The sequence below is a fragment of the Leuciscus leuciscus genome, assembly GCF_965113295.1.
Source record: "Leuciscus leuciscus genome assembly, chromosome: 1".
Classification (NCBI taxonomy): domain Eukaryota; kingdom Metazoa; phylum Chordata; class Actinopteri; order Cypriniformes; family Leuciscidae; genus Leuciscus; species Leuciscus leuciscus.
In genome coordinates, this window is record NC_138725.1 from 48,573,744 (window position 1) to 48,587,743 (window position 14,000).

At 39.4% G+C, this 14,000-nt stretch overlaps 1 protein-coding gene across 1 annotated transcript; it reads right to left on the reverse strand.

The window, feature by feature from the left end:
- Positions 1 to 2,243: 2,243 nt before the first annotated feature.
- Positions 2,244 to 13,852, reverse strand: gspt1l (G1 to S phase transition 1, like). The gene is made up of 14 exons (XM_082151576.1): positions 13,412 to 13,852; positions 11,877 to 11,918; positions 10,355 to 10,600; positions 9,951 to 9,984; positions 9,779 to 9,856; positions 9,453 to 9,633; positions 9,074 to 9,228; positions 8,806 to 8,946; positions 6,422 to 6,515; positions 6,161 to 6,241; positions 5,894 to 6,067; positions 3,345 to 3,434; positions 3,015 to 3,183; positions 2,244 to 2,902 (listed from the first exon to the last, which is right to left on the reverse strand). The coding sequence occupies exons 1-14, from the start codon at positions 13,605 to 13,607 to the stop codon at positions 2,850 to 2,852; spliced, it is 1,734 nt and encodes a 577-aa protein (XP_082007702.1). The 5' UTR covers positions 13,608 to 13,852; the 3' UTR covers positions 2,244 to 2,849.
- Between the last annotated feature and the right edge of the window lie 148 nt (positions 13,853 to 14,000).

Sequence of the window (14,000 nt, forward strand, 5' to 3'; positions counted from 1 at the left end):
TTTATTTGGTATTTATTGCATTACGTTTTTTTTTTTTACAATAATTGTAATAATGTGGCAGTTCAGTTAGTAGCAGCAATGATTCAGCTCTTATAAACAGTCATTTAGAACCTAAATATTTGCATTACATTAATGCGTTGACAAAGCAGTCTCACAATCATGTCGTGAACATATTTGCAATGCTGTTTATTTATTAAAATGTCTGCTATTCTGAATAACTTTTTGCCCAATCAGTCAAATCATCAGTTGTTGTTACAAATGGTTTTCGGTGAATTGTTGATCGCTCAAACCGATTCAGTCGTGTTCGTGAACGAATCCTTTTGTGAACAGGTTAATTGAACACCCCATGAATCATACAATTATTAATCATACATAATTATTAGTACTATTTCCCAAATTTAAGTGAGAACGTAACCTGGAGAAATATAAGTCAGATACACAATAGTCACTATGAACATGGTGACAACAACCAGCATGTGCTTAACATTATAACAATAATTATGTTTAATAATTGAATACATTAAATCATAATCAATCAATAAATGAATTAATGGTAGACAAAAACAGTGCCTCATGTTTTTAATCTAAAGGTTTTTCCTGGACCTGACCTACATATTTGTGCTTTTTCTGTGAGGCCCTGAGAGCTGAATTAATTCTGACCTCCGATGACCTCAGCGGTGAGCATTTGAAGCCATTTTAATCCAGTTGTAGGGATTTGCTAGGAACACAACAATAAAAAAATATAAAAACACAACAAAAGACACATCTATAGATTGCACACACACACACAAAAAAAGAAAATTCTCATTTCACAGGATAAAGATACATGATTTACATGCCATCCCATAAATAAAACAATAATTCTTTCCTAACATCAGCCACAGCTCAGAGTCTCTATGAAATGGTAACACAGGACTGTGCATGAATTCCTTGCTCAAGTAGTAGAGGTCTGCCATGGCTCATTTGGGTCATGGCTGTATGGATCATCTTCTGCTTAATGACCGGCACCCAGACAAGTCCAGTGACCAAAAACATCAGCCCCACAGACAAGAATATAGGTCCTACTAAATAGGGCACATTGCCCACCTGTGTGAAGTACAACAAGGACAGTGCAGTGCCTGTGCCAAAGAGAAGACTCCCAATGAAGATGGCCAGGGCTGGCTTTTGAAAGTGACTCCATCCACATTTCACTCCTTTGTGCGAAGTCTTTTCAGGGTACGAACCAGCTTCATCAGTCTCAGTCCGGACAGAAGATATGTTGGAGTGCATTTCGAGCTACAGAAATGTAAGACCATCTATATGAACTACAAATATTGCTTTCATACTAAAATGTCATTTCAGTAACTTACCAGAAATGAAGTACAGCTCAAAGCCCATCAATGGTTATACAGAAGCTCTTGTTCCACCTCTGTCTGTCAGTTACTGTATTTACCCACAAAATACAGTGGAGGGAAAGCCACTCCCTGTGGGTGCGTCAGTATGAACATCTGGAGCAGGACTACACTGCCCTATTTAGGTCTCAGAACAGTTTCGCCCACAAATACAAAAAACACATTGCATCTGCTTTAAGCAAAGGGCTAAACACAGTTGATAAGTTTTACAAGACATGGGGTTTATACCATCTACAAACACTGAAAATATCACTGCAGCTTGCACACACAAGCTAGTAATGATATAGGATTTAGTAATGTATAGTGCTTAGGATTTCTGCTTTTAACAAAAAATTGTGCATAATTAGATGGAATCCAAATCATTTAAAAAACACAGATCAACACTTTTTAAAAAGGGTGGTTGATTATGATTTCACCTTTCTAACTTTAGTGTGTAATGTTGCTGTTTGAACATAAACAACATCTAAAAAAGTTACAACGCTCAAAGTTCAAAGCAAAGGGAGATATTTTCTTTTAAAGAAATCCCTTTTTAAGGACTACAACTACACGACATTCCTTCTGTGTTAGTGACATCACAAACCCTAGAATTTACATAAGCCCCGCCCATAAGCTTTTGAGCTAAAACTTCACATACACATTCTGGGGACATCAAAGACTTATTTTACATCTTGTGAAAAGGTGCATCATTATTCCACCCCTTTAAACAAGACTTCACCAAAACATCTTCAATTAACAAGGCAGAGCTATAGGTCAAATATTTCCATCACACTTTTTTAAAAAGAAAACATCCAGGCATATAGCACAAAATATCTTGTGAAGGAAGAGGGGGAACAAAAAATTCCACAATACAAATTTTTCCCCAATTTTATATTTTATTGTCATAGAAGATGCTTTAATAACGTGAACACGCTCATGCACTTTGCAAGAACGTTGTGAACAGAAACCAAAATGGGAATAAGCAATGGGAGACATGTATAACCAAGATTTTAACATTTTGGTTTCAATTGGTTAATCATTCAAACTTTACTGCTCATTATAAATCATTTTATGTTAACAAGCAAATCTTGGTCCACATACGGTTACTGTATATGCTGCCATTATATTTCTCTGATGGAAGCAAAAAAAAAAAAAATTATATATAAAAAAAAACAATAAAAAAAATGTTTGGAAGAGAGCTAGATCTCTTGCCATTTAACGTGTGCAGATGGATGAGGAACAGGTCATGGGGGAGAACCTAAAACAATGGCATCGCTGAGCTCTCAATATGAGAAAGCTGACACGTGGACTTGATTTCATTTTCATTTGCTTAAAAACAGATTTCTTTAAGAGAAGTTTTTTTAAGCTGGTCTTCAAGAGGCGAAGGGGAGAAAGAACAGGAGGGCTATGAAGTGGTGCTGCGGCCATAGCAGCATCTACCTCCGCCTCGGTCAGTCGTTTCAGATCCACTTAACGTTCTTTTCAGTCCTTCTCGGCAACAAGTTTTAACACTTTTCCAATGGCAATGGTTTTCCCTGAAATACAAAGAAAGGTAAATATTACTCAAATTCACAGAACAGAAAAAAACCCCCACAAATCCGAGTTGAAGGCAAGTTAAAATTACATTTGGTGAAAATATCCACTCACCTTCATCTCGTAAGGTGAAGCGTCCCATCTGGGGGAAATCTTTGAAGGTCTCAAGGCAGATGGTCCCAGCTGTTCTCAAACGAGCAATGCACACCTGGTCCTGTTTGACGAAGCGGGGTCGTGTTTTGCTCTTGTCCCCCGTCTTTTTGTCTACCAGACAAATTAAGGCCTGTAAAGTGGCCAGAGGTACATTTAAACCACTTTGGTAGAGAACTAGTTGTAGATGAGGGCACTCAACTCAAATCAGCAGGCTTTCACAAGAGAATTTCCACACAAATATTAAGTCAATGTAAGAACTGAAAAAAGTGGAGTAACATTCTCAACCATTACCGAAATCTGCACTTCTTCAATGCAGGTGTGGATATGAAGAACTGCATTGTAACCTGGGCAGATGATTGACTTGTGTTCAATGATGACTATCTGAAAATGGCAGAGACAGAAGCACAATTATTATGGGGAATTGCAAAGTAAAACGCAAAGAAAAATGGAGCAATCAGAAATACTGTTGATAGAACTAAGGATGAACCAAAATTTCAGTCACCGAAAATTATCGGCCAAAAACGGCATTTTCGGTTTTTAGCCAAAAGAGAAAAAAGGCAGAAAATATATGCCGCCCCTCAGTGTTCAGCGCTCAGGTTTCACTCTCTCACAGCCTTTTTGTAACTTGGCGAGCGACTCCGCTTCCAAAGGCACACAACTTTGAAGCGACTCGGGTCGAGTCAGTAAGTCTGTACCGGGACCCAATTTGATCTGCTCCGTGTCTGCGCTCTCTGCTCAGTCGCTTACGGCCCAAGCGTATGGAGGTATTTTTGGTGCAAAACTACTGAACGCCTGTGACAGTGGAATGTGTAGTTGTAGAGAATAGCCACACATGTGTATCACTAAATTTGAAGTCACAGAGAGAAATGTTTTAAGAGTTGCAAACTTGTAGACTTTTTTTATCTTCCACAAACACAAAACAACAGTTACACCTTCTCAAATTCTTCATTGCAGGTGCACAAATCCTATTCTACAAATCACAAATCAAGAAACTCATACGCTCACATTTTTGCTACAGTTGCTGCAGTGAATATGGTGCAAAACGCATTTACACACCCGCATCGAGAAATGTGAAGTCACGGAGAAATGTTGCTCATCTGTAAATCAGTATGTGAATTCATCCAATGAGAGTTGCACACTTGTGTTTGTGCTAGAAAAATATACAAGACATTTGTGAGAAAATATTCTACAAGTACATAACCACAGCTGCTTGAATCTGCTGCGACCAATCTCAAACACTGTTTTTCGCTTTCAAGTGACAAGTTTCGCGCGCTCTCCCTTTTGCACCAAGTGCACCGTGAAATGTGGGGCAAAAATGAGTTGTGCATCTGTAGAGGCAGTGGGCGGAGCTTCATGAGTTTCCCGGGCATGCGTGTGGAACTGCTCATTCTAGTTCACGCTCCTCGTTTCTCAGCAGGTTTAATGGATTATTTAAAAAAAGGTAAATATAGTTTCAGCGCGAACTTGAATTAATAAAAACATTATGAATTTAACAAAACGATACACAATTGTAGTTTAAGTTCGCGCTGAAACTATATTTACCTTTTTTTTAAATAATCCATTAAACCTGCTGAGAAACGAGGAGCGTGAACTAGAATGAGCAGTTCCACACGCATGCCCGGGAAACTCATGAAGCTCCGCCCACTGCCTCTACAGATGCACAACTCATTTTTGCCCCACATTTCACGGTGCACTTGGTGCAAAAGGGAGAGCGCGCGAAACTTGTCACTTGAAAGCGAAAAACAGTGTTTGAGATTGGTCGCAGCAGATTCAAGCAGCTGTGGTTATGTACTTGTGTTTGTGCTAGAAAAATATACAAGACATTTGTGAGAAAATATTCTACAAGTGTGCAACTCTCATTGGATGAATTCACATACTGATTTACAGATGAGCAACATTTCTCCGTGACTTCACATTTCTTGATGCGGGTGTGTAAATGCGTTTTGCACCATATTCACTGCAGCAACTGTAGCAAAAATGTGAGCGTATGAGTTTCTTAATTTGTGATTTGTAGAATAGGATTTGTGCACCTGCAATGAAGAATTTGAGAAGGTGTAACTGTTGTTTTGTGTTTGTGGAAGATAAAAAAAAGTCTACAAGTTTGCAACTCTTAAAACATTTCTCAATGTGACTTCAAATTTAGTGATACACATGTGTGGCTATTCTCTACAACTACACATTCCACTGTCACAGGCGTTCAGTAGTTTTGCACCAAAAATACCTCCATACAAGCGAACGCTCCACTCATGTACCGCTCACACTTACCGGAAAAGCAATGTCTGCTCAAATAACGTGCCGACATGACATTTTTCTGTGGTAGACTTGATTCTGTTTGCAATAGCCGCACTGTGCTGTAATAGTGGGGCTATTGTAAACAGTGGTTTAGCTGTGCTGGGAATCAGCGGTAAAATTACGCTACCCTCAAAATTTTTTTTTTTTTAGAATTGGTCCAAAAAAAAAAAAGTTAAATCTGATTCTGTTGCAAAGACCTGAATGAAGAATATTGATGTTTTAATATATTTTTGGTCTATTTTGGTGTTACTTTAAATAAAATGTTTATTAAAAAAAAAAAAAATCAGATTCAATAAAAAGAATTGAATTTAATTAAATTCTAATATTAATAAAATTAAACAAAAATAATCATTTAAATAAGAGATTATTAAGAGTAATTATATTTTTAAAAAAGAAGGTAATTTTGTGTTTCGTTTTCAGCCAAGTGCATCCAGAATTTTCAGTTTTGGCCCAGATTTTTCATTTAGGTGCATCCCTAGATAGAACTGAATTTGTATTGAAGCTAAATCATTTCTTTAATTACACGAGTTTAATGAGTTTTCACTGACCTGGGCATCAAAGGTGCGCCCAGTGTGGCAAAGGTTCTCAGCATTGCAGAGGATAAAGCCTGGCAGGATCTCCTCCTCTTCAATGCCTTTGAGTCGCAACTTCAAGTTCTCTCCTGGTGCAGCATCATCGGTTTCGACGTCATCAGAAAGCAGACTCAGCACCTCCACAGTGTGCTGCACACAGATGAGGTAGGCACTGATATGTCATTCAGCCAATTCCTGCCAAAAAACCTGACGCTTTAAAGTGTTACGTTACCATAATCTTACCCTGTTGGGCATCATCACAAGTTGCTGAGCTTTACTGATTGATCCCGACTCCAATTTCCCCAATATCACAGTGCCCATGTCCTGCAAAAACACACATCCATACATGATATATGAACTTCAAAGCATTCATACAAAGTAGTACAATGCAAAATAATTCATAAATAAATAAAACATTTCACCATTTAACCCCCCGCCCCCAAATGTTTATATTTTGTTGTCAAAGAACAATTTAAAATAAACACGTTCATGCACTTTACTTGCCTTATATTTGTCTACAATGGGTAACCTGACTGGTCCATCACTTGATCTGTTGAAGTTTGGCAAACTGTCCAGATGTGGAATGAATGGTAACCCTCTGTCCATAGTACACAAACACATTTCACAAAAACAGTGAGACACAATATTCATGCACTTTTTATTGCAGTGTTACATAGATACAAAATTATGTCAAAATGCCTGTCTTCCAGTAGCAGTTTTAACATTAAGTGACATGGCATCTGACGCACAGAAGCCAATGGCACATGTCACTATGCGTATTGGCACATCCGGTGGCACATCCAGTCTTCATTGGCATGTGCCAGTGGATAGTGGCATGTGTCACTCACATCGCGACACACTGACATGTCACCTGACTGACACGAGTCGCGGAACATGTCACCGTGTTGCGACACCTCCAGTAGTGACTGACAGATTAATAGAACACCTATAGCTTGAATACCACTGAATGTTTTGTAATAACAATGCTACTTTATGTTGTTTATCTCGCAAAGTCACAAACTGCCCATTCTAGGAAAGACACAAAATAAATCATGGGTCACTACGAATGACGTATTAACAGTCGCGTCCGTTACTGTAAACCTTTATTTTTGCGTGATGCTGCACAGACGCACGCCAGTGTAGGTGTCCGTATAAGTGAGTGTAACCAGTGTAACACTGGACAGCGCAAGATTCTCATCTGTGGCTTTAATATTTCAAGTCCTTCCAAAAAGTGTAAAAAAATTTATTATTAAAATCATTTGTTTGTTAGGCTATGTAGGCCTATCTGAAAAGGAGTATACCGAGCTACTAGCAATATTCTTATTTATACAAGTGCAAAAAAGTGCTCAGTGCATTTTAAAAATTCAACAAACGTTTGGTCGCGCAGGACCTTTCTCAGTACCTTTAATATTTCAAAAATAATTGTATGGAATTATTCAATAAATAAAATAATTTTTTGTTGTACAAATTAACTATGTGCATATGTTACATAATCTATACTCCGGCAGACAGCTGCAGGTGTCACTACTGGAGGTGCCACAACATAAAGAGACATGTCAGTTTTAGTGATACAGGCCAACTGGCATATACCAGTGGATATTGGCATGTGTCAAACGTGAGATGTGCCAATGGATTGTGTCATATATGCCACTTGCATAACAATTTGCTTTATGCTGTCAAAAAATATGATTTATAACATCGCTAAGTTAATGTGTAGCCTACAACATACATACTTCGATACAAATATTTTTGAAATATTAAAGCCACAGATGAGAATCTTGCGCTGTCCAGTGTTACACTGGTTACACTCACTTATTCTGACACCTACTGGCGTGCGTCTGTGCAGCATCACGCAAAAATAAAGGTGTACAGTAACGGACACAACTGTTAATACGTTATTCATAGTGACCCATGATAGATTTATTTTGTGTCTTTCCTAGAATGGGCAGTTTGTGACTTTGCGAGATAAACAAAATTAAGTAGCATTGTTATTACAAAACATTCAGTGACACATGCCAATCAAATACAGACGTGACACAAATAACACGTTTGACAAAATATTAGGCTAATGCACTTTAATTCGTTTAATTGATATTATAAATATCACAAAATTAGGCTATTTATTTAGGATTTTGTGCCACAATTACGTCAGTAGGCTATAGGTGTTCGATTAATCTGTCAGTCACTACTGGAGGTGTCGCAACACGGTGACATGTTCCGCGACTTGGTGTCAGTCAGGTGACATGTCAGTGTCAGTGTGTCGCGATGTCAGTGACACATGCCACTATCCACCACTGGCACATGCCAATGAAGACCGGATGTGCCACCGGATGTGCCAATACGCATAGTGACATGTGCCATTGGCTTCTGTGCATCAGATGCCATGTCACTTAATGTTAATACCGCCTCTCCTGTCTTGGCAAGTATTAAGTTAAACAATCAGTTTTGGAACAAAAATGGTTGAGAAAAATATATTTTGGATCAATGTATAAACTCTTAAAGTGACAGCCGCCTAATGCTGAATACTAACCTACTTTTAGACCAACCTGAAAAACTTTAAGCAGTGTTTATTTCATATCTCTCTTTATTCTATTGCATTTGCTTGTGCTGTTGTTTGCACTTTGTTTATTTGTTCTTATTTTATTACTGACTTTTTACTTGTGTTTTTTTTATGAAAATAAAACTGCGCATTGAAGAAAAGTAGATTTTTTTTTGTATATGCTGTCAATTACAGTTCTTAGAAGGAAATCAGATTTGGCAAAAATTGGTATCGGCAGGTCACACTTACACACACAAAAAAACCATAATCGGTCAAGAAAATTTAAATTGGTGCATCTCTACTTCAAACATAAAAAAAAAGTAGCAATTAGCAAGCCCAGCACACTTACGTATACCAAGGGCAGAAATCCGCCGGCTCCTTTAGGTTGGCCCCAGTAAGTCCCGAACATGGCATAAAATGAATATCTTTCCTGGGGTTAAACCCAACTTTCTTCAAAAATGGAACAAGTTTCTCCTTACATTCTTCGTACCTACGTGCAAACAGTGAATAATATTTAATGAACACACTTGGCGCATTTTTTGTTAAACAAAAATTATAAAACAAACTAATATACAACAACAACAGCCGCCTCTGTATATAGATGTCCATTCACTGACCTCTCCAGACTCCAGTTGACTGTTGGGTCATCCATTTTGTTTACAAGTACAATCAAATGCTTTACTCCAGCAGTTTTGGCCAACATGGCATGCTCTCGCGTCTGGCCTCCTTTCTCAAAGCCTGTTTCAAACTCTCCTTTCCTTGCAGAGATTACCTTCAGAGAGAGAAAGTGACAATTAATACAGGGACTGAAGTGAATGGAAAAACAAAAAACAAACTTTTCTGTTTTCTGAGTGACAGTCAATGCCTTTTGAGTCTGACATCTGTATTCAAACAGCGCCCTCTTCTGTATCATGACCACATCGTAGGTATTGTAGGTAGCATGAGTGGATATTTCTCAGGGCAGTCCTTCAGTGCCTATTCAACATTATGACTCACCAGCACTGCCAAATCAGCCTGTGAAGCACCACCAATCATGTTGGGCACAAAGCTTTTGTGGCCTGGTGCGTCCAGAATGGTAAAGTGCTTTTTCTCTGTTTCGAAGTACGCACGTCCGACTTCCACAGTCTTTCCTTTGTCTCTTTCCTCTTGGTTTGTGTCAAGAGCCCAAGAGAGGTACCTGAGAAAAACATTTACTATGAAAAATCGCTCCACCTCTAGGCACAAAAAGCACTTAATTGTTACAAGTTTTAGCTATGTTTGGAGGGAATCTTTTTGATTACCCACCCGATGTTCTGGTAAATTAACTCAACTAAGCTAATTACCAAGTTTCCCTGTTCTTCTCCTTGGCTTCTTTTTCATACTTCTCCAGAGTTCGTTTGTCCACCATTCCTGTTAAATACCTGTGGAGGATGGGCAGAAAGCAGGGCGTTCAGAAACAGGGGATGGAAAACCCAACTACTTCTGCTAAAACAAGTGTAAAAATCAACAACTCACATGATTTGCCCTCCAATAGTTGACTTGCCAGCATCTGGAGGAATACGAGATAAGAAAAAATCAGTGTGAGGCCAGGACAGATAAAGATAGCCAATTCACAGTTCTCCAAAGACATTCCCCATGATGCTTCTGAAATGCATGAACCGAGCTGCCTTGATGGTAAGTGATTAATAATAAAGTGGTTATATAACAAATCCAACCATTTTAGAGCCAAGTGCAAAAACTATTCCAGCAAGTTACTAGAATTACTCACTTTAAGAAATTGAAATGGACGCTAAAGACAAAAAGTTAATGCAACAAACTAAATAAATTGTATTAAGTTACCGTGCAATCATGTTTGTTTGTTTTATAATTTACGACTCCAGCATCAATCAATCATGTAAATGCAATATGCAAAAACTAACCGACATGGCCAATGAAGACCACGTTAACATGTTCCTTCTTGGGGGCATTTGGCTGTGTGGGGGCTACTTTAGGTGTTGGCACTTCTTCTTCCTCCATTCCTTCCTCTTGAGGGGAGTCTTCTTCAGCTTGACCCTCGTCTCCTCCAGGGCCTCCTGGCTCTGCCTCAGCCTCACTGGGCTCACTCCCTTTCTGCTCCCAGGTGTCATCTGTTGTCATCTCTGCATCACCGTTCTCCATGGGTGGAGCTGAAGTCAAAAACCAACATTATCATTTTACACCGTTTGATCACTCACAGTTGGTTGTATGTCAACAACTTCAGCCATTTCCTTTTTGACTAATACTGCAGTTTGATATTAGGATACAATACTTAATACAATGCCACATGTGCAATATGTGGCATTGTATTAAGTATTGTATCCTAATTCCCTCTCTAAGAGGAGATTAGAACCTAATGCATGGATCAATTTACTAATACACATACGATTTATTTCCCAACTGTTTATGTTCACCTAATATATTACCAAAGCCGGGCATTGACATATTTCTGTGTGTATTTGATCATTTAGCAGCAAAATCAAAGCCCTTGGTCCACTCAGTCTTAGGCTGGCGACACACTGGCTGCGTGGCGTGGCGTTTCTGTTGCGTGTCAGCTGCGTGGCGTTTACTATGTCTTTGCACACCAGAAACGTGTCTGACGCGGCGCTTCTGCTGCTAGGTGATAAGCCTCATTGGTGATATATTCGACATATGGGGAGAGAGTTGTGGAAGGCATATACTTCATGTTAAACAAATATATAGCAGCAAAAACAACGTCGGCTTTTAGGGAGGAACGAAAGCGCACCGCTATGAAGGAAAGAAATGTAGTAGAATCAAACAGCCCAAGTTTCTTGCTGTCATTACTGTAGGGTTGTTGTCATTGCAATGTCTCCGCAAGGAGTTTCAAATTTATGATCAGATGCTTGGTAGAACTACCAGACAAGACTGATGAAAGTAGTGAAACAATTCCAGCTGTGCATAGAAAAATTGTCTTGCGGGTTTTGCGTCATCTGATCGACCATCGATGAAACTATTTAAAACTATTAAAAATTATCGGTCGATATTGACTGGCCGCCGATCAATCTAAGCACCCTTAAAACTCACTCTTTGACAGTAGGTGGCGCTGGAACAGAAAAGCAGAAATACTGTGACTCTAAAAGTGCTACGCTACTTTCCATTTCTGATATCCGCTTGTCAGAAAAGAAAGGAAGTCAAACAATATTTATAATTTTTCCACAGGTATTCAGAATTTTTTTTAAATCGCTAGGGTGTTTATCAAAAAATACAAGACTGCATCATCACTTAGCAAAATACTGTTTGTGCGCACTACCAAATCGTGGATTTGTTACAGCAGCGGCTCTGGGCATGTGACCAAAAGCACAATTCTTATTGGTTGACCAGTTTAGCTGCCGACTCATCTGTATGATTATCATCATTATGAGGATGTGAAAAACAATGTGGTGGTGTCTCTCAGCATTTACTTACCCTCGGGCTCTGATACTTCCACATTGGCATCCGTATCAGGACCTGCAGGAATATAAAATGCTTATTTTTATAGCTGTAATTATACAGAACAGTCTAGTTACTAAGAATACTTATCTTAAAATGGAAATTGCATGTCAACATTAAACACATTTGAGGACAACAAACTGCACTATGTATGTAATAATAGTATGTGAACAGCATATCTTCCACTTGTGGTAAGACAGAGACAAGTTATAGCCCCGGTTTCACAGACAGGGCTTAGACTAAACCAGGATTAGTCCTTAGTTCAATTAGGGCATTTAAATTGTTTTTATAAACGTGCCTTGGTGTGCATCTTGAGACAAAACAATGGCACTGACATATTTTATGAAAAAACAGCGTAAACATTTATTTGAGTCTAACTTGAGCCTGGTCTGTGAATCCGGGGGGCAGGATCCTAATCCTTCAACAAACTCCCACGTTTTTGTCCAAATTAGTTATTTTGCGACAAGATCATGAATTTAAGTAATTCTGTAGCCGGAGTCCCACGGTCAAATTTAATACTCTCAAATCTCTTACAATCCTTTTCATATTGCTTAGAATACTTTAACACCCTGTCTCTACAGAAGTTATTTTTATGCAAATAAGCTTCAGATCAGATCATATCCCCGCGTTTACCTCCATTACACGCTACACTGATCTTTCCAAGAAGACCTCCAGTGTGTACCTTATAAACACACTGTTTTCAAATACAACAGGTAACACGAAGGCTTCAGGTAAGAGTTTGAGTCTTGGCTGTAGTGGCAACATTTAGCTGCTTTGACATCATCCATCTTTTCTGGTTGGTGATACTCTGTATAAAAGTATTTCATCTAAAACTAGAAGGTGAAACACTTCTCGTGTCATAATCTAAGGGGATTAAGGGTAACAATTGACTTTCATTGTTCCACCATAACAGCACAGTGCATTAGGATACATCATGTTTGCATTAAGACAGCATGGGGGGTTGGGGGCAAACCTCACCATTAAACAAACCCCAGCCAAAAGAGATCCCTCAAACAATCAAGCAATTAAATAATCTGTTTGATTACGAAGCGCCAGGCCTCTGATCATCAGTATTGATTATTGCCATGCTAAACAAACGGCATGTTCAAGTGTATCAATAAAATGGCAATAACATGACTAAAGCTTCAGCTAACTGTCTAGTTAACCAAATAACTACTTGAACACACTTTTAACTCTTTATTTAAAGCCAGGTATATATTATTATAAGGCTAGAAATGCTTCACAAGCACCTACATACAAAGTCTCCACCCAAACGATTCACTTTCTAGCACGAACCGCTGTTACAGTGTTATTATCGTGTTAACGAACGCTTATTATTCAAGTCAAGCAAGTTTTTCTGATTGTTAACTTCCATATAACACGTTGGCCACGTTTCCGCTTCGAGCCGTTGACGGTAACTCATGTAGCATCCATGCTAAGCTCATGCGAACAAGCGTGTGTGAGGCTAACAGCTAAAGCGGTTAACAGACGTGAAAACACCGGGAACTCACCCGCTGACTCCACAGTTTCCGTGGAGCCCTTCGGCAGGAAGGTCGGGATGAATTCTGCGGCGTGCACGTTGGGGACAAACGGCTTGGCGTCCACGTTAAGGGTGGTAGTAAGAGCATTGGAAAGTTGCACGTCGACCTGGGCCTCGCCATCGTCCTCCTGATCCCAGGAATCAGGGGCAGTGTCTATCGCTTCCATCGCCACACAGCTGTTCCACACACGCGCGCTTTAAAGCCACTGACTTGATCACTTTTTTGTCCGGCCTTGGCCGCTGTTAAGGTCACCCCGTGCGTTGTTAAAACTTTCTGTTAGTGGCGTATGGCCTTCCCCCCGTTTGGTTGAAATCAAACAGCCGGTGTCTCTCAGCGAGGGGCGAGAGAAAGGGAGGTTTGAGAGAGAGCTCGGAATGAGTCCTCGTGTGCGCTGACGACTCCCCTGACCTCGCGAAGCAACAGCGAGTTGAATTCTGGGAAATGTAGTAGTTTAGCTTCTGGCGAAACACGAAAGGCTTCAGAGCGGTGTCGATGACAAAACTACATGTCCGCATTATGGATGAACCCGACTACCTCTTTTACTAGCTAATAACCAATT

Excerpts from the sequence above, each read along its gene's own strand:
- gspt1l (XM_082151576.1), bottom strand. The coding sequence starts at position 13,607 with ATGGAAGCGATAGACACTGCCCCTGATTCCTGGGATCAGGAGGACGAT. Across the intron at positions 11,919-13,411 it reads GGAAACTGTGGAGTCAGCGG|GTCCTGATACGGATGCCAAT; the intron begins GTGAGTTCCCGG and ends ATATTCCTGCAG. Across the intron at positions 9,229-9,452 it reads AGGCTGATTTGGCAGTGCTG|GTAATCTCTGCAAGGAAAGG; the intron begins GTGAGTCATAAT and ends CTCTCTCTGAAG.